The sequence below is a fragment of the Phasianus colchicus genome, chromosome 8 (genome assembly GCF_987193195.1).
Source record: "Phasianus colchicus chromosome 8, bPhaCol1.hap1.1, whole genome shotgun sequence".
Taxonomy (NCBI): Eukaryota; Metazoa; Chordata; class Aves; order Galliformes; family Phasianidae; genus Phasianus; species Phasianus colchicus.
Genome location: NC_143443.1, coordinates 32,740,221 through 32,760,135, shown reverse-complemented (window position 1 = coordinate 32,760,135; position 19,915 = coordinate 32,740,221). Strand labels below are relative to the sequence as shown.

Genomic DNA, 19,915 nt, shown 5'->3' with positions numbered 1-19,915 from the left:
CACATACCTACAACAAACACACTGTAGTTGATACAACCTCCAAGAGGCTCCTACCTCATTTGATACATCTTATAACAGCTTTTATGAAGACATGTTTAGCCTTAACTATTTTTAAGTGTTGATCTGCAGCAAACAAAACCAAGACATTTCATTTCACGTAAGGGAAGTTACTCATTCTTCTCATGCAAGCAATACAGATATTTTCTTCTTTAACCACACCATGTGCCAATGAACACCAAAGCATATCAACTTAAAGCAGATTCTGCCTCTTAACCAGTCTATTTGAGGTCAGTTTCTGATCCAGGAAGCAAGGTAATGATACATGGAAAAGGTATAAAACTGCACGGAATTAAAAGCATCAAGTACCAGAAAATAAAATTGATCCTACCTTTTTTTTTTTTTTTTTAAAGTCATAAGGCTTTAATTTTCATTAAAAACTTGCATTTTATATGCTAGTTTACTCACAGTGTTTTATCTTTCTTAATCATCACAAAGAAAATTGACTTACATATTCAGCAGCATATGCTAACTTCTTAAACTTTTTATCTAAGAGAACCTGAGAGAAGTTTGATCGTATTCTGCTGCTTAAAAGCAAACAAAAATCAACACACAAACTATAAAATACTGTGGAAGTTTTCGTAGAGAAGCTTCTGGGGTTAGCCATATGGTCAGAGACATCACCCCACACAAGGGTCTTCTGATAACCCTGTGGACAAGGCCTTAAGACCTCGATTTTGTTCAAATTAACACAAGAGGAATGAATGTATCTGTAAAAAAAAATCCTGTAAGCCAACTTACATTCTCCACCTAAAGATAGCAATGGAATATAAAGGGGGACAAATAAAAATATATGTCAGGGTAAACTGGAAAAAAAAAAAAAAAGTGAAGGTACTTAGATGACAGTGAAAGACAACTCTGGGAACTTCACTATCAAGCTGTTCTGAGCACCAGACTGTCTCAACCACACACTTCCTTGTTCAGCATCTGAACAAACGTAACAAAATGAGGCCAGATGAGTTACTTGGGTGTTCTGACTAAACCTTTGTTTTTAAGTACCTCTGTGAAGACTTTAGAGAACAGTTCCAATAGATAAAAATATATTACTGTTGAGACTAGTGATTGCAGTTAGGAGCTTATTTCTTTAGCAACCACCACTAAAGCCAGAGATAGCAGCATCCCTTCGCAAGTGCTACATGTCCCAGCCCAAGAAGTTTAAAGTTAATGGTATCTTCCTATTCAATCCATGTAGCATGTATAGAATGTGCAGGATGATTTAGTCACAGCAGAATTTAACTGTGAGTTCTCACAACCTCAATCTGGATTTTTTGAAAGGAATTATGACTCAAGTCTGATATAATGTCACCACAAAAATGCCAGTTGACTCTTCAAGAACATCCACCCAGAGGTAGATCAAGTCCTATTAAGGATGTCATTCTGCAGAGGTTTGTCTTAGAACCAGTGCTAATTTTTCTAGCAACCAACCAGCAAATAAGATTACACAGACTGAAAGCAGGCAACAGCATTTAAACAATGATGAGGGTGCATGTACTATATTTTAATCTGGTTTACATTGGTCCTCATTGAAATCACTGTTAAGTAAATTCAGAGGAGAATACAGCTTCTGCACAGAACATGAACTAAGAAGATTAACCAGATTTAATATATTCTAAATAACGAGCATTATGTTTGACACAACAGTCAACAGAAGTTAGCATTTACAGTTTGAAAGATTGGTTTAAAACTCAGTCATCTGCAGCGTGTGTTTAGATACCATGCTTTGTCTTGTTACCATAAAGAACAAAACCTGATCTATCATAAGTTGCTGTTCTGGCCTTAGCGGAACTGCCTGTGATGCCAGGGACATTCCTGCGTGGTTGAGATGCACATTCCACTATAAACAATTCTCAAGTAGTGACAGAGCTATTTGGGAGACAGGATCTCAGGAAAACAGCTTGAGAAGCACCACATGACTGAATCCAGCTCTAGATAATAATTCTCTAAGTCTCTCAAAACAGCAAGTAGCTGGGGGCAGCAATCACAAAATTTTCTTAGAGGTACCCCCAAAAGTAGCCTTTGTTGCCTTCCTGAGAAAGGGGACAGGCTTCCTCCCTACTATGCCAGCTGACAGAGTTTCTCTTGTCCTTGATGACAAGAACATATGAAATCTAATCTCCCATGTCTTACATTAGCCTTTATCAATATCCTGCTTTAGTCCCAATGCACACTTGAGCTGGCACAGACCAGCCGGGTTCTGACTGCAAATATTTCTCTTCCAACAGTGGCAAACCACGGTACAGGATTAAAGAAGGCTGCCAGTGTAAAACAGCAAAAGTTAACTCAGGAAGATAAATTATTTCTACAGCCATGTGACAGCACTAAGTGTCAGCACAGTGCTTTACTGCCATTGCTTTAGCAGACAGCACAGGAACAAAAAGCAGTACCAAGTAAAGCTGCAACTAAGCAGATAGAATGAAAATACTGAGAAATGTATATAGGAATTAAAGGCTATTTTCCAATATAATCTTCTGCAAACTATTTCCCAACAGCAGGGAGATAGAGCACATGCACATTTTACACTGCATGTACAGAGAAATTCTAGTTTTAACTGTGGTCAGCACACTCCTGACAAGCACACAGCACCAAGTATTTCACTTTGTTTTATGTGCTGTTGGGTGAAGATCGCAATCACTGACATCAGGATGCCCAGCTTTCCAGTGCTTTGCATTTAAAAGAAGCTAGAATAGATTACCATGTGAATCACACTGACTCAACACTTTGGATCCACACAGTTGTGTTTATGTTGTTTGGTTTTGCTTTGTTGTTGTTGTTTGTTTTTTTGTTGTTTTTTTTTTAAATACAACTACGGTGCTACGTGAAAAACTATCTTTAAGGGTGACATAGGAACTAACTTACCAATGTGAGCAGTCATGTAAACTGTCGTGAAGAGCTTTCCGCAGCACTGAATCCTTGTCATAAATGCCCCAAGTGGCTTGTAGGACTGAATCGAGCAGGCAGTCCCCTGCAGTCCGATTCCAAAGTGCATATAATCTGCTGTCCAAGCGTGTACCCAATTCCAGTGACCAGTTGATAATAGGAGATTCCTCTTCGAGCTCTGTAACAAGAGGGAGTCTTGAAACCGAATTTGCATTTGAAGTCTCAAACTGGATAGCATGTCAATAGCACAATCTCAGTCTATTTAAATGAACAAAGCTGTATTTTCATCATACTACATACACAGGTGAAGTACAGCAGCTAAAGGCACTTGCTTCCTTGGGCTATATACTGTCAAGAAAGAAGAATGTACAGAAGCCTTAAAGAAACATCACATCAATTGCTTTAGGATCACTTCTGAAGCAGAAAAATTGTTAGGTTTTCTGTAAAGAGCTTAAAGTTTTAGCTGTAAAGCTTAAAAAATACCCAGAAAACTTTAATCCAAAGATGCATTATGAACATAATTTCTAAGACTTCATTCCTACCCTGCCTCTTGGACAGAATGGAAATATTAAACAAAATTTCAGACTAGATATTAACACAAATCACAACTTCAGGCAACAAAGCAACATATGCACTCAAATCTACTTATTAAAATGTATTTACTGAGATAAATATTCTTTAACGACAGGGAGAGAGACTAGTCAGGAGAGTTTACCTTTCTGAACATCTCTATCAAGTACTTCATCAAATAGCTTTTCTTGGACTGTGGGCGGTAAGTCTTCAATATCTGGAGAAAAGGGAAGACAAAAAAAAGTCACTTATTACCTGAAAAAGAGAAGTTACCAGCTGTTATTCAGGAAAATATATTGCCTTTACCCTACCATCCCTAATGCCTCCTCTGAAAAAAGTAATTGTCAAATCCACAGACTTTTGGAAGAAGAGATGCTGTAACACTCAACCAGGTGGTTCTAAACAGCATTCTTACAATGCTGCTGCTTTACAAAGATTAGTACAATTTCTATCTACGCGTTTTCTTATGTTTCGTAGTACTTCTAATCCTCAGTTACTGTTTCCTGTAATAGAAGTCCTCTAATAGATCCTTTTGTTAAGAGGCAAGCAGCTGAATGACATCATCTTGACTGCAGCGTACCTCTAAATATTACTCATTAAGCACTCCTGCTATAAACAAGTACAAATCTAAAAGGGTCTTAAAGGAAAGTACTGAAAGCTGCCATAGCTATGAGAAACATCACTTGAGAGTCCAGAAATATCTAAGCCCTGATCTTGACACAGCCTTTCCTTACACAACTTGACTTTTCATCCATTTCCTCACGTCTGAAGAGGACCACACGCTCAGTTCACAAGACTGATGTATACATCAAAGTGTGCAAAACCAAGAATTAGTTTGCAAATTCAACTACTTGGTCTAACCTGAATTATTAAAGAAATAAAAAACAAAAGTAGAGCCCATGTAGACACTACTGCTCTCAAAAAGTCAACGTATAGGTTCCAAACAAACAGTTCTCGACTAGGAAACAAAAAACAACCAGAAAAAAAAGGAAATAAAGCAGCAATAAGAACTGTATAGCTACCTGCAGGTAACGTGAACGTGACAAGGTCAGTCAGAAAATAGCAAGCAAAGTCTCCTTTCCGCTGATGAAGAGATGCAGCAATTTCACGACGAATTTGTTCCGTGACCTCTGGACACACCATGGCAGGAATGCACTTTGCTGCATGTTGTGATACCTGCAACATAAAGGAGTTACTGCACTCAGTGTTGTTTCTAGCTAAGTATTGAGATTTCAGAGCGATAAACATCGGAGGAAAGTATTTTGTTAGGAAGTGATGCAATGAAAGTGTAAGTATTGGTGCTCTGAAAGATGCAACAGTCACATACAATGAATTACTATCTCTCATTTAGCATGAAGCTGATAATAAGCCTGGTTAAAATTTGCTTTGAATCACAGAACTGAATTAACAGACAACCACTTCCAGCAGAAAAATGGAGGCAAAAATATAGCAGAGAGAAATATACCTCAAAACTGATACATGAGCCCAGCCTACACTTTGCATTAAACTTCATTACCATCACACAACGGTTTCCTACAGAGAAATTTCCCAAAAGCTATCAAGTTAAGACACTTAAATGTCTCTGCATTCTAATTGGTGGCAGAAGGAGCTCATTCAGTGATGCATGGCAAGCAACACCGGGATGACTGTGTATTTAAACAAAGCTTTATAAAAGACACATTTGTAGCAGTTAACATTCTAGCAAAAGAGGGCATACACTGTAGCTCAAACGCTACTAAATACTTCCACAAATGCTACATTGAATAAATATTTCTAGCAGGTGAAGCAAAAACAGGCAGCATTTCAACAAGTTAGCTTTTTAAAGAAAAAGTTTAACTCCATTCCCACAGATAACTATGTGAGCCACACAGAAAGTACTGATATTAGCCATACAGAAGTATGCACCCTTCTCAAGACTTCTGCTCCATTTGTCTTGCTTTATCTACTCTGTTTAATTACTCAACCCCATGCATTCCATCAGCCTCATGAGCTTCTTCTCAGGCAGGGCACTCTCCTCAAGAATGCATGCTTCAAAACTGGAGTAAGCACCAAATTAGGGAGGCAGACAGAATAAAGGCAGAGACGGAATAAAAACTGCTCATCAGGCAAGAAAACAAGTCTGAGATTATGAAAAAGATAACAAAGATAGCTGTGGGTCTTCTAAGAGGGAAGGATTACAAGAAGTGAGGTGCTCCACACAAAAACACAGAAGAAAATGGAATGTTCAAGAGCAAGGGGTCAGAGGACCCAATGAGCCTATGCACTGGGGAAGAGTGGGAAAATGTCACCATACTGCAAAGCAAGGAATTTGCTTTTCTCCTAGAAGCTCCCAAGAATCTCAGGGAAGAAAGAAAAGGGCAGATCCTTGCCAGGTAGATGCATTTGTTAACAAAACTCTGAAAAATTAAGCTGTCACTGAGCTCTCTGTTCTGCCCTCGGGGCATTTCCTCTCCCCCACCCAAAGCACAGGAAGCCCCACAATAGCTCACTTCCACCACCAGTGAGGTCAGAACTTTTGCCAAGACTGCACGATTTAATAGGAAAACCTCTATGTCCTCAGGACTACCACATACATACAGCCTTACAGCAAACTCACCTCTTAGGGAGAAGCAACAACAGATGAAATGCAGCGATTCATATATTCTAACAACGTCAGTGTCAACCAGCAAATGAAGTTAGATGTCACTGGCTGCAAACAATGGCATAGTTACATAAGGCTCCTATTCAGTCTGTGCAATAGCCAAAGCAGCTCACCTCTGTAAGCAGAATTGCTAGCATGTCTTGTCTCTGGAAGCGGATTGCCAGATGTACAAGTGTGTACCCCACATCAAAAGCAGACGGGCGATTTAGCAGGCGTACTTCATCAGCACTGAGCTGGCGGGCAATGTCTCCTCCTGATGACTTGTAGGCTTCAACAGCAGCTAAGTCACCTTCTACAACTCCTGAAGAAAAGAAGAATAAAATAATTCATTCTAGATAGCAATTAGACCACTGTAGACCAAACTACCTTAACTTATGTGGCTTCTCAATAGATATCTAACATGAAGATCACTGCATACCAGCAAACATTCAAGTGATTTTATTTTTTTTAAACAAGAAAAGAACCATACTCACACTTACCTCACCTCCTGGACTATTTCCACTGCCCAAAATAGCTGGAAGGTGTGGCAGAACAAGAGGTGCTAAGGACCCTTCTGGTAGGAAACACCCAGCATAACATAACATACCCACTTATTTGTGGAACAGTATTGCAGGAAGTTCATTCATTGATACTGCAGAGATTCCTTTACTGTACTTTCCCTTCTTATCTTCAAAACACATGACCAGACTTAAGAAATAGAATCACTAAAGCACTGTTTAAGTATGGTTTAGAACAGTGCTGGAAGAGGATACAGGACAATTTCTCTTCAGCTCACTCTCTCTGCTACTGACTGGACCTACTTATCATTCAGTTATCTGTACTTTGTTTACTAATAAAGGACTAAAGAGAAACCACACACTTCTGGAGTCCCCAGGAATCTAACTGCTGGACCACACTTCACATCAAGACCATTCATGCAGAATACATTCCTTAGCTGCAATTAGCAGGATACAACGTCAAGGTGTGGTGGTGTTATATTTAACAATACTGGTTCCAGTTCAACACATTACAAGTCAAAAGCATTTTGAAATTTATGAAGATCTTATTTTAGACAGCTCACATTGCTTTCTTACACAGCACAAATTGAAGAAACAGAAAAATAACCTTAAAGCCATTTTTTAATAATAGAGAAGAATCACAGAATGGCCTGGGTTGCAAAGGACCTCAATGCTCATCCAGTTCCAACCCCCTGCTGTGTACAGGGTCGCCAACCAGCAGACCAGGCTGCCCAGAGCCACATCCAGCCTGGCCTTGAATGCCTGCAGGGATGGGGCATCCACAGCCTCCTTGGGCAACCTGTTCCAGTGCCTCACCACCCTCTGGGTGAAAAACTTCCTCCTAATATCCAACCTAAACCTCCCCTGTCTCAGTTTAAAAGCATTCCCTCTTGTCCTCTTGCTATCCAGAAGCAAAGAGAATACTTCAGATACACCAGTCAGAAGCTCTATCTGCAGCAGCTCACATACAGAAGAGTAAAACGCAGAACAGAGAAATAGGAAAATCCTGTCACCCACTTTTTGCAGCTAAACTGTGTGTCAACTTGTAATACTCAGCAGTATTTACCTACAGCCACAATACAGGAACAGGTGACAAATTTTTCCTTCATTCTACTTTACAAAGACTCAAAAACCCACCAGAAGGGAAAGGGGAAAGTTTCAACCAGGGCACGCACTTATGCTCAGGACTGAAGTCTGAACACCCGACAAAAAAGCAGAAAAATATTTTGAGAAATCTATCATTTTCTAATTCAGAGATTAGAAAGATTTCAGAGGGAAAATGGATGACCAGGGCAAGATTTGCTCAATAGGTAGAACTAATTTGATAAAGCCTCTACAGCTGAATTTTAAATTATTCAAGAGTTATCAAAAGCAACAAATTCAACTGCAAATTTCAGTCACAGAACCTCTGCCACTTCATCAAAAGTCACGTATTATTTCAATGGAAAAGCTGCTACCGACAGAGCAAAGCTACTTCAGGAATGGGAAAGAAGAACACAAAGTTCACTGATCAATTTCAAAACTCTCCCTAAAACACATAATACAGAAGCATGGTATGGGATATATGACCAACACAGCTCTGCTCCTGTTACATTTCTGCTTCCAAGTAGAACTGAGCCATACCAAAGGAAGAGGTAAGAGCTTTGTCAATGCATGCTGCATCCCTAACAAGAATGTCAAGTGTGGCATTTTATTTCCAAAATGTTCTTTCAGCAACAGATAAGACCCAACAATTCCCAGCAGCCTTGGTCTGCCAGCCTTGCCAGGTAGACTGCACAGCAGCATACACTACAGCCTTCAGACAGTAGTGTACTTCATAACACTACCTGTTAGTGTTCTTCTAAGCTACAGCAACAAGCATGCTCAGCAAGAAGCAATGCTGGGAGGCAGCCACTGGAGGCTGTGCAATGCTTCAAGTGAGCAGCAGTAAAGACCCAAACTTGCACCATGTGCTGGGCACAGTACTGCCAGTACTTGCAGTGCACTCCCAAGCCTTGCAATGCTTGGCATTTCAAGAAGTCCCAGTTTTCATTTAAAGAGTACATTTCTAATCTCACTGATGAGATTTAAGCAAGCCATCAATACACATATCAAAAGTGGCATACCATATATGCTTTCTAGGCTTTATTTTTAAGAAGAGGGGGGAGGGTTGTAAATGTGTTATAGGTTGGCAGCACTTTAACAGAAGAACAGCATCGTGTCCTACATGCCACCTCAAGCTGGCACTGACAGCTGTGGAGGAGTGGTGATGTGCAAGCACTAAGTCTGGCCATCCTCTGTTCTTCCACCCAGTCAGCCAAGTGAATATGGAAAAGAAAAAAGGGAAGAAGTGGCAGCAGCTCTTTTTTAGCACAAATCCAGGCAAGCTGTTCCATGAGATTACTAGCAATGCTGTAATGGAGTCTCCACAGATAAACACAGCACACAAACCGTGCAGAGCTTGCTTCACAGCACTTTCCTCACAGAGCCCATTAGGAGCCTCTCCTTACAAGCAGCACATTCTTGAAAACCTGCTGTGTGCTCCTATGTCCAGTGCTCATCTGTACCAAATACTGCAATTTTAATGCCCTGAGCATCACTACAGCAGAGCCTGCTCTGTGGCCATTACAAACCCCAAACACCTACTCTTTTCCAGCTGTTTAGAACAGGGAAAATGGCTGACAGCTCACCAGGCGCCAGTCATAGCAATCCAAGGCTGCAGTGAACCCCAAGCAAAGATGCAGCAGCCTCCAAAACAGACTGACAGAAATCTGAACTAAGAAGTGCCAACCTCACCCCAAAACCAGGGGGCAAACCTGCCTACATGCAACACTCACGAGAACCATCTGCAGTTCTTAAAGTCTGTGCCACCACACCAAAACAAGTCCTCAATGCCAGTAGGAGGCACATTCCTACGAGGGTTTTGGTCTCTCTCAGATGATAGCCTCCAATTCATTACCCCATTTAAATAAAGCTCAACAAAACACTCTTTACAAGAAATATCAGAGAAGTAATTACTGATGTTCTAATTCACTTCTTTTCATAAAGCACAAGTGCCCCATTACTTACACAAGCACTCTTTGAACCACGTTCTGAAGCGGTGCCACGCCAGTTGGACTATTCCCCACTGACACCCACTGCATTCCTCATACTGTTAAAATGTCAGAAGGAAGAGTGGCATTTGCCTTAAGATTGTACACACAGCATCCCCAAGCCACATTTCTTGCTAGGGCACTGCCCTGATTATTCACAAGAGCAAGCTGATCCTTACAAGAACAGCTTCTCTTTGAAGCGCATCCCAGAAGAGGTGGTGTGATACTACAAACTGCAGACACTGGTCTGTGCCCCACCATGCTCCCCTCCTCCCTAAATCCACACTGCCTTAACTGCACAGCCTCACTGACCTCAAAACCACCAGCTGTAAAAGTTTCCAAGAAAACAAAAAACTATAGCAGCTGCCTTCATTCACCTCAGTACCTTTGTGGAGAACACCAGCTGGCACAGCTTGCAAATTAAGTAACTTAACTCCTTCCAATACACCTCTGCAAACAAGGGCAGAGAATATTAACCCTCACTTTAACCACATTATACACTTGAGAAGTAGAGACAGAGCCCTGACTGACATCCTACAGACAGAAAAGTGGAGACCTATGCTGCTCACCTCCTGCTACAGATACAGCTGAGAGAGGTTAACACCACAGATGTGATTTACCCATCCGTGCTCCCAAGAAGGGGTCACACACACCAGGTGACAGCATACTGACAGCCCTAAACCCAGCTCAGACACCTGTCTGAAGCCTCACTGTCCCTCAATCAAAGCAGTGAGTGCAAGGAGCTGTGGTTTGACCAAAGAAGCAGAACTGTACTCTGGAGGTCCAAATACTTCAGAGCACATTGGGTGGTCACAAAGATTTCGCAGTAATGCCATATTTTATCATTTTGAGCAGCGAAAGCTTTCGGGCAGAGAGGAATTTTCTCTTCTTAGAGGAAGGACTCCTTCACAAGGGCATATGGAGCTTCACACAAATTAATAAAAAGAAAACAGAGGGATTGTTTGAAAAGCCTTTAAGGGCCTCTAACCACATCCTTCTGCTCATTCTTCTCTTTCCTTGTTTCCAGGACCTCCCTCCTCAGCACTGGCACACAATCAGCAGCAGAACACATTCTGCTAATGACAGTTTGACACACAACCCTTCCATACAGTGCATTTTTTTGAGTTTCTCAAGCTCTGCAACTTGCATCAACTTCAATAATTACCTTCCAAAAAGGCACATACTTCAAACCTGACGCCAGCCAACACCAGTATGCATGGAAAAAGTAATGATACAATCAAACAGCTCTCCCACCTCCAAGCAGGCCACACGCTGTGCTTCCAACCCCTTGCTACAAGGCAGAGCAGCACACACACAGGTGGGAGCTGTTGGAAGAGATCCCTGCCATCCCCTCTCCTACCTGCCAGCTGTACCCAACCCCACACCGCCCTGATGGCCGATCCCTCACTTGCACACTTGTGCCCTAAAAACAGAGAAGCATGCATGATTTTAAAGTTAACAACTTGTGTTTCCAAGGCAAGTTTAAATAAGTATTTTTAACTTGATTACTTATTCAAATACTTTTAGCTTAAAACACCACAGAGTGTTTAAAGGGAGTCAAGAGACTGAAACAGATGTACTTCAGGATCTGAGGTTTACTAGCAAGAAATAAGGAACAAAGAGTTTTACACTCATTGGACAGATCTGCAACAACAGCACAGATATGTATGCACACACACAACCAGTTAGAATATATATATGCACAATGCAGAGGAAATCACACCAGGGAGCTCCTTTCCAGGTGACAGTGGCATGTTTACATCACTACCCTGGCACAGCAGTACACATAGTGGGGAAGGAGGACAGGCTGTACAGCTCACAGCAGGGCCTTCCCCCTCAGTCATTCCACAGCACTGCTTGCCACATTTAGCAGAGGCCAGCACAGCAGGTAATCACCTGAATTAGTCAGTCACTAATTCATGCTACACTTCCCCCAAGCACTTCAAGAGAGCCTAAGCTGACACAAGCAAAGCACAAGGCATGACCTCTCCCTACCTCCAGTAGTCTGTTTCCACCCATATGCTTCCCACTTCCTTGTTACAGGGCTGACAACCCCCACACAGCAAGGTTTAGCTGTGCCACTCATGTGATGTGACAAGGAAACCGGTCCCTGCAGGATGCTGGGCTGAAGGCAGCTCTGTCCTGCAGCTTGGCACAGCCCTGTAAACACCACCTGAATGCAAACAGAGCTGCTCTCCTTTCCCACAGGGCTTGGGGATGCCTGGCTAACACATCTGGCATCGTTTCAGAGAACAGGAGAATGACAGAGGGCAAAAAAACAAACCTGTAAGAGAGATAAAGTAGTTGACAAAGAAAAAACTAAGCAGACCTATGAAGGAATATTAGGAACAAGCTAGCAGTCCTTTTAAGGATGTACTGCAAAACAAGATTCATTACAGACTGCTCTAAGTATTTTTGGATTTGTTTAGGAAACACACACAGTTTTTTTCCTTCAGGCAGCTCAGAAGAACGCAAGCCTGGTTAGTTTTGGAGCCATCCTCCTGCAGCAAAGCCTGCCCACGACAGCAGCTACCTTCCCAACCTGAGCCTGGAAAGCAGGCTCTCCTGCAGCAGTTAGCAAGCAGGACTGGAGGAGAAAGAATACAGTTTACCCCTGATCTGTGAGCTACAGTTTAGAATCAGGAACATGCAACTCAGGAATCCCCACCAGTGCTCTGCAGTGACGACACTCCACTGTGCAGCCCAGCCTCAAAACATCAGGAGGGGAGTCTCCAGCAAGTACTGAGCACAAGCCCCAGACATCTCTGAGTGTTAGGAGCTGGGACAGTCTTCCTCTGTTTGTACTGCTAAAACCCAGAGGCAGCTTTAACCAGGCACTCAACCCAGTTCCACCCAGCCCTACAGCAGCACTGCTATGCTGAAATGGAGCACGAGTAAGCATGCATTAGCTTTTCTTCTCCCCTCCTCTCCCTTCACTGATCTTGCATTAAGGCCAATACAAAAAAGCACCTGTGTTCCTGCATCATGCTGAAACACAGGAGTTGCACTCCTAACATTCTGTACAGCCTGTGTCTGCAAGAAATAGAAGCCTTGATGGTATATTTAATGAGAGGTAGGGAGAGTATTAGCAGATGTCTCCAACAGTAGTTGAAGACAGCACATATTCTTCTAAATCCACAAAACAAGATACACATCCACAAGTTTCACCCAAAAAGAACAAATGTGGAAAAAAAAACTAAAAAGAATTTAATACTACAGTTGAAAAGATGAAGTTAATTAATCAAGTGGTCTAAAGTACCACACGGTATCGTCGGTATACTCAAAAGATGCCATCTAAGAGAAAAGAAAACCACCAGTTTGCCAAGAATTCCTCCTACTCTTGCTCCTCTAATTTTTATTTGTGACATCAGGGAAGCCACAGCTTGTACATCCAAAGATGCTGAAGTGATCCATCTCTCCCACACACTTACAGCGACGGGACCCCCCACCACTGTGGGTGCAGTGTGAAGTTACCAAGCCCTACCAAGCCATTACTCATCAGCTGGACTATACTAAGTCAACATCCTGACTCTTCCTCTATCAGCTTTCAGCAACCCACTTGATATTTCATACAGACTTGTCAATTTTTAGATAAGCAGTTACAAAATGAAAACAAGTGTTCAGCACAGCTAGAAATTCACAAGAGCTCCAGCCAGCAAACAAACAATAAATCACCAAAGTCACAGTAACTCCATTGATTCCAATGGCAAGAACAGGCACTTCAGGGAAAATTATTCCATCAAGAGTGATGTTGCTTTAAGCACATCACACTAAGGTAGCAAAACAACTACTATAAATGTGACTTACTGCATTTAAAACTACTAGGTGAGCTGACAGAGCTGCCCATACAGATATGCTCTACAAAACACCCAGAGACTGCAGCAGAAAAGCTGCAAAGCTTTAACAGCATGCTTAAGGTTATTTCCATTGCCAAGAACACTTGGGAAAACATTACATTGGTGACAGGAAAAAAATCATTTCTCAAATCAAGGATTAATTACTAATAGCTTTTGGTGCTGTTTAGGTGTCTTGTTTTGTTTGTTGTTTTTTTTTTTCCTTAGCTCAAAAGGAAAAGTATCGTAAGCTTTTAAGTTATAGAAGGAACCCAAGGATTCTTTCAGCAGAACAGTTGCAGAATTCACAGCTCCACTTGCATTCTGGTTTTCTCATCAAGTATCAGGATACTTTCAACCTACTTTCAAACTGTCTTCATTATAGAAGAACTAAATCATTACTGCCCTACAGATAGCTTTTAGTTTCGTATGCAAACTTACAATCACAAGCAACACTGCATATAAACAAATGTAAATAAATGTACATACTTAAATATAAGCTACAATCATCTCCACACAGACTAAGTTTGAAAATCAAGATACTTCTTTTAGTAACATTGAAACAGCCAGAAAAAAAGGTCTGTCCAAAAAGCAGAGGAAAAAAGTCATAACAGTTGATACAATCAATATTAGAATACAAGATAGGTGCTGGCGAGCCCCAGGAATGACCTCCAAGGACTGACTTGGGGTATTCCATAATTTACAAAATGTCATACAGCATTTCAGTTGCTTCATTTCAGGAAAAAAAAGGCTCTCCATGTCTGCTAGCACATCAGAAGCTTAACACACCAGGTAACAGAGGCATCTAGCTACTAGCAAAATGAAACACATCCAAGCTATTTACGTGACAAAGAAGCGGAGTATTTATTAGCTCACTAAAACCATATCCATGATAGCTACAAAAACATTTACACCTGACCAAATATATGAAATAACACAGCTCCACATATCAGTTTTTCAATTACATCAACATGAAGTGATGTTGTGAAACACTGAGGAACAGCATAAGACATACTATTAATACAGCAGCTTCAAACAGAGTGTTTTACCCTAAAAATAGTTGCCTATTTCAAGTCTTGAATCTGCTCGTATGCTAGGGTACAAGGTATCTGCTTCCAGGAAGTTACAGCACAAAAGGTAACTCACAAGGTCAATAACTGGAGAAAACCCTGCTCTCATAAGTCTCTGATCTTTAACATCACTGGGAGAATTACCCAGAATTACTTCAGGAAAGCAATAAGATACAAAACCAATCTGGACTTTTTTTTTTTTTTAAGCAGTTGACTACAAAAACATTTATAACAGTATGCAACATTATTACTTTCAAGGTCAGTATTACACATGCAGTTACTTGGAGCTACATATTTTAGTGTTATTTTTAACATCTGACAGAGCATCTTGTACTGTTGTGAGCTCTACACTGTTTACAAATACTCCCAAGCTGCAGCTGCTGCTTCTACTAGCATATCTTGCCATTGCAAAAAGGAGAGTGCTTATAAATATCCAGTAAAGGCTTTTTTTTTTTTTTTTAATTCGTTCCTTTTAATAAAGTATTAGAGATTACAATGTTCTGTACATTGGTTTTGTAGTTTTTCCACAGAACAACAGCATTCTACTACAATGATATCAATCCCTACAGAAGGACAAAAACACCCAAAGATCCACAAAACGCATCTAACTCTGGTCAGCTGATGCATGAATTCCATACCCTCTCTCAGCAACTGCTATTTCAGGTTTACTCTTTAAAATTAAAGCACAAAGATCTACAGAAGCTGTTTCAAAACCAAATGACACGTTTGTTCTTAAATACTTCATTCTCCCAGAACACCACACCACAGGCACTAATTGTGTAAGGTAGTAAGGAACAACTTACCAACACAAGCATTTAGAAACAGCCAGTCGGTCTTTTTCATCCTATTTTTTATTTGCTTTAGTTTTTTGAAGTCAACTTCAAGTTCCTCCTTGCTGCCAACAGCTCCAGCCAACTCGATTCTTTGGAAGTCCATTTTCACATCCGACTCACGTTTGGTTGTAGGCGGGGATCTTCTTTGGCTATTACCACTACTACTGCTTCCCCTCCACCGAGCTCTGTCTTGCTCATTTATGATTGAAGAAGCTTCTTCAGTGTCTGCCAGTTCTATTGCTTCTATGTTGTTAGGTCTGGGATGGTCACACACAACGCATTTCCTGGCCTTTGCCCAGTTTTCATATGTACAAACAGAACAAGTCCAGTGCTGAGCCCTTGTGTTCAGTTTATTTCTGTCATTATATTCCTCGCACGGATCGACAGAAAAAGGAACTGGTCTCGAACCAGACCCTGAAGACTGAGGAGACTCCGTGGGACTCCGGGTCCTACGCTGAGACAAGCACTGAGTACATCTTATCGCTCTTGGCCAGTTCAAGTACGTGCACATGTGGCACGACCATTTATTTGCACTTTCCATACTGTAAGATGATTTAACCCTTGGTCTTGCACTGGAATCCGGACATATCAAAGGACTACTCCCTCCTTCAGTACTTGTAGGATCCCAGTCTCGACCAATATCACTTGAACCACTTTTAAATGGATCTTCTGTGATAATTGTTCCACTAGGCCTCTGAGCACGGCACATGGTACATTTGATTGCAGATGGCCAGTTTTCATACGTACAATACTCACAAGCCCATTTAATTCCACGCTCTGTCATCGTGCACTCCTTGAAATGAACTGCGTCAGGCAGAAAGCTAAGTAATCACAACACATCATTAGTACACAATAATTGCATACAAACCCTGTTTAGGAATAAAAACCACACAAAAGCAACAAAAAATCCTCAAAACGTAACTCAACTGATGTGTATTGCACCAAAAAGTATGAAAGTCAAACTGGGCAAGGAGACAATCTGTTTTTCCTTCATACTACTAGGACACTGGCAGGAAGTGCTGGGAGGAGCTATGACAAGGGTAAGACTTGAGAGTCAAATGACTAATACTCAAGCCACTTAAAGGCATAATTGAAGACTTCCTAAATGCAGAAAAAGAACCTTAGTCATGCATTTCAGGAATTTCTTAGATTTGAGCAGTGGTATCTAAAAGAAATTCTGAAAATAGATAGACATTGAGCACAGAGAGTACCAAGATAGAGCCTGGAAGGGAGAGGCACATCAGATGGGCAGTTATACAAACAAGTAGTAGTAAGGTATAAGCTTACATAAAAGGCATATGCTTCAGAATTTCACATGTGCTTAACCAAGACTAGGGCTTGATTTGACACACTCATAACAGCAGTGCTATGAGGTTAAAGACACACTCAAAAGCAAAGCACAAGCTACGTGTGATAAGCCAATCCAGTACTTTCATTTTACAACCCAGATTTCAATCCAATTCCAACTCACTTTTTCTCTAATGAAGAGGAGATCCTGTCTTCATGCTGGCTCAGACCTTTTCCTCAGATTGCCAAATATGAAGGATGAGACTAAGCAGATAACTATTCCTGTAAACAAAATGAAAACAGACTCATTATAGGTTTCCTACCGGACTTGAGTAACCATAAAGTTAATAATTAAATGCCACACCTATTCTGATCCCAATTTGCATGTTTGAACTCAGTCATGGCCTGCTAAGGCTAAACTACAGACTAGCATAAATAAGTCAATATTTGGAAAGAACCAGTCACTAGGAAATTGATCAGTTAATCTCCTAAAGAACTAGATCCAAGCAACATCAAATTCACATCAAGATGTCTGTAAACATTCTCAGTGGAATGTGAAACTTAGGATGGAGAGGAAGAAATCTCAATCCTCTCCAGGCAGCATAGAGGGCAAACGGGATAAAGGTTATATGGCAGGTAGACAGAGGATAAACAGAAATGCATACAGCCTATTTCCTCTCTTACTACAGCATCGCTATGCAACATGAACAACTCAGTTATATACTATTCTGAAGCACGCAAAACTGTCTGAAACAGGAATCTGTTGTATCACTTGACCAATAATTCTCACGTTCACCATATTAAAACCCTCCTGGTTAGTGAAAACACTGTGAGTATGGTAACACAAAAGCTCGAAGTTGCACAACAGGATCAAATTGTAATCTAGAAAAACTAAGTACTTTATACTTTTTCTCCTGTCAGGAAATGCTTTATCAGTTAGTACATTCTTCACTCAAATACCTTCACAAGCACCATCATCTATCAAGGCACAGTTACACGTCCACAGCCACTGGACAAGCCCCATGCTGCTGGGAGAGGCACATCAGCACTCTTTTCCCCAAAGCCATACCATCACTGTGCCCTTCTGTGGATTCCAGCACACAGCAAAACTTTGCCCCAACAACTCAAGCCTCATCTATTCAGCAGCTCAGGCAGCTGTGCCAATAAGCATCTGTCACACAGCTGGGACAGAAGAGAGAACAGCACTAATGAACCACCAAGCTTTTTCAGAAAGCTCTGGCTCTAACCCATCTGAGCAGCCTGCAGAACACCTGAGTTCCACCTATATGCTGTAAAACTGTCAGAGCAGGAATGTGCTGAGAAGGCAACTAAGTTTCCTGCTATTTCTCCTCCAAGATCTCAAAGTTCATGTATGAGACCAGAAAATTAACAGGAGCAGTCAGATCATACTACAGTCCCAATATCTGTAATAAAATAAGGTGGGAAGAGGAGGGTGTTATCATAACAATATGAAGTCAATGCTACTGAAGGCAACTTAAAGACAACTTTTCAGAAGCTTGGAGAGGAAGAAAACCACAACCTGTTTCTCTACTCCAAAGGCAAACTAAAGTCTTGCCAAAATAATTTCAAAACATAATAGAATAGATTAATTCCATTTGGTCAATAGCTTTCCTGTCCATTCACCAAATTGGTTTTTTTTTGTTTTTTTTTTTTAAAGGACTAACATTTCTTTAAGCTTATTCTCCGTACAAACAACAAATGTAATGTTTCCTTGTTATGAACTTGAGAGAACTGAACATGGTTTTAAGAATCCCCCATCTCCCAAGTCAGATTGGTGCACTGCATGAAACGAAGCCTGAGAGAGATCTGCAGATGCCAGCAGCCCCTCATCTAGCCTGGATTTAAAGCCTTAACCCCACACTTCCCACTGCAAACAAATCCCAACAGAGAACAAACCACCTCGTGCTGGCAGCGAAGCAGGGGAAAAAGAGACTGCTGCTCCAGGTGAAAGGCACTGGCCACAAAAGTGATCTAGGATATATTATTTTATGATACCAAACAGCACAGTACACACCGTGTTACAGAAAAGCATTTATAAGTACCATGAGATTAGAGAATAATTATAGCTGAAAACCTGATGTCAGCTTTTCTTTGAAGATTTTCACATAGCTGGAAGATGGGGATGGATGCTATGTTAAGGAGTATTATCTATTAATACCAATACAGATAGCTCCACGTTTTCATACACAGCTCTTAAGAAGGCTGAGTGGCTGCAGCTTCAAAAAGCTTTTGATACCAACCCCTACAGCACAGACATAAGAGAAAATGAGCACATCCACAGGTTGGCTCTTACTTGTACATCTTGGTATGACCTCCAGCTGCACCTCCATGCCAATACCAGAGCCATCTGCTTTGCTGGGAATACTGGAATAGCAGCCAGTCATCGAGCAGGCTGAGCACTACTACATTTTTACAGTTACTTCTTTACCACCCTGCCTTCAAGTGAGCTTGTTATTTCAGATTCTTCCCAGAGGAGAAGCTGAATCACACAGCACCTCCTCACAGAGGAATAGCACAGCGGTGACTATGAGGCCCAAGTGCATGCTTTCATGTCCAGAAAGCACGAGCAGGCAAGGAATTAAAAGCTACACAATTCCCAACAAGCTCCAATCGATCAGTAAGAGCAGGAGGCTAAATGCATTTGGGACAGACTAGTACAGTAATTTAGTATATTAGGGAGAACAATATTAATTTATTATAAATCAGATTCTAAAAAATTCAATTTTATAAAAAGTTATTCTGGTAAAGTCAGTCATTTATAACAAATAATCAGAAAGCTGGATTGGTTTTTTTTTGGTTGGTTTTTTTTTGTTGTTGTTTGTTTTGTTTTTTGTATGTTATTTTTGCTTTGTTTCAACTTTCAAGAATGCTCCTTGCTTAGGTGCTTAGCAAAGTACAAAATGACACAGGGGACTGGGGAAAAAAAAGTTCTGAAGTCTTAAAATATATATTTTTTTTATGACAGGATGGAACTACCTTCCCCTCAATACAAGTCAGTTATTTACAGCACCCAGAGGTTAGTTTTCCTTCAGTTCAAGCTAGGCAGAAGGCAGAGCTCCATGCTATTTGATGGCCAAGCCATTCCCAAGCAAGAGGCCAGCTGCTGCTTCAGCCCACACTGCTGATCTCTCGCTGGGATTTGCCAGAAGCACATCTGT

At 41.1% G+C, this 19,915-nt stretch overlaps 1 protein-coding gene across 4 annotated transcripts in view; it reads right to left on the bottom strand.

The window, feature by feature from the left end:
• ZRANB1 (zinc finger RANBP2-type containing 1) overlaps positions 1–19,915 on the bottom strand; it is a 36,076-nt gene that overhangs the window by 8,016 nt on the left and 8,145 nt on the right. For all 4 annotated transcript variants that reach the window (XM_031597326.2, XM_031597327.2, XM_031597328.2 and 1 more), the window contains exons 2-7: positions 16,921–17,018; positions 15,420–16,270; positions 6,259–6,446; positions 4,527–4,680; positions 3,650–3,721; positions 2,914–3,112 (exon numbers count right to left, since the gene is read on the bottom strand). In XM_031597326.2, coding sequence (XP_031453186.1) covers positions 2,914–3,112; positions 3,650–3,721; positions 4,527–4,680; positions 6,259–6,446; positions 15,420–16,233 — 1,427 coding nt within the window. In that variant the 5' untranslated portion in view covers positions 16,234–16,270; positions 16,921–17,018. The remainder of the gene's footprint in view (positions 1–2,913; positions 3,113–3,649; positions 3,722–4,526; positions 4,681–6,258; positions 6,447–15,419; positions 16,271–16,920; positions 17,019–19,915) is intronic.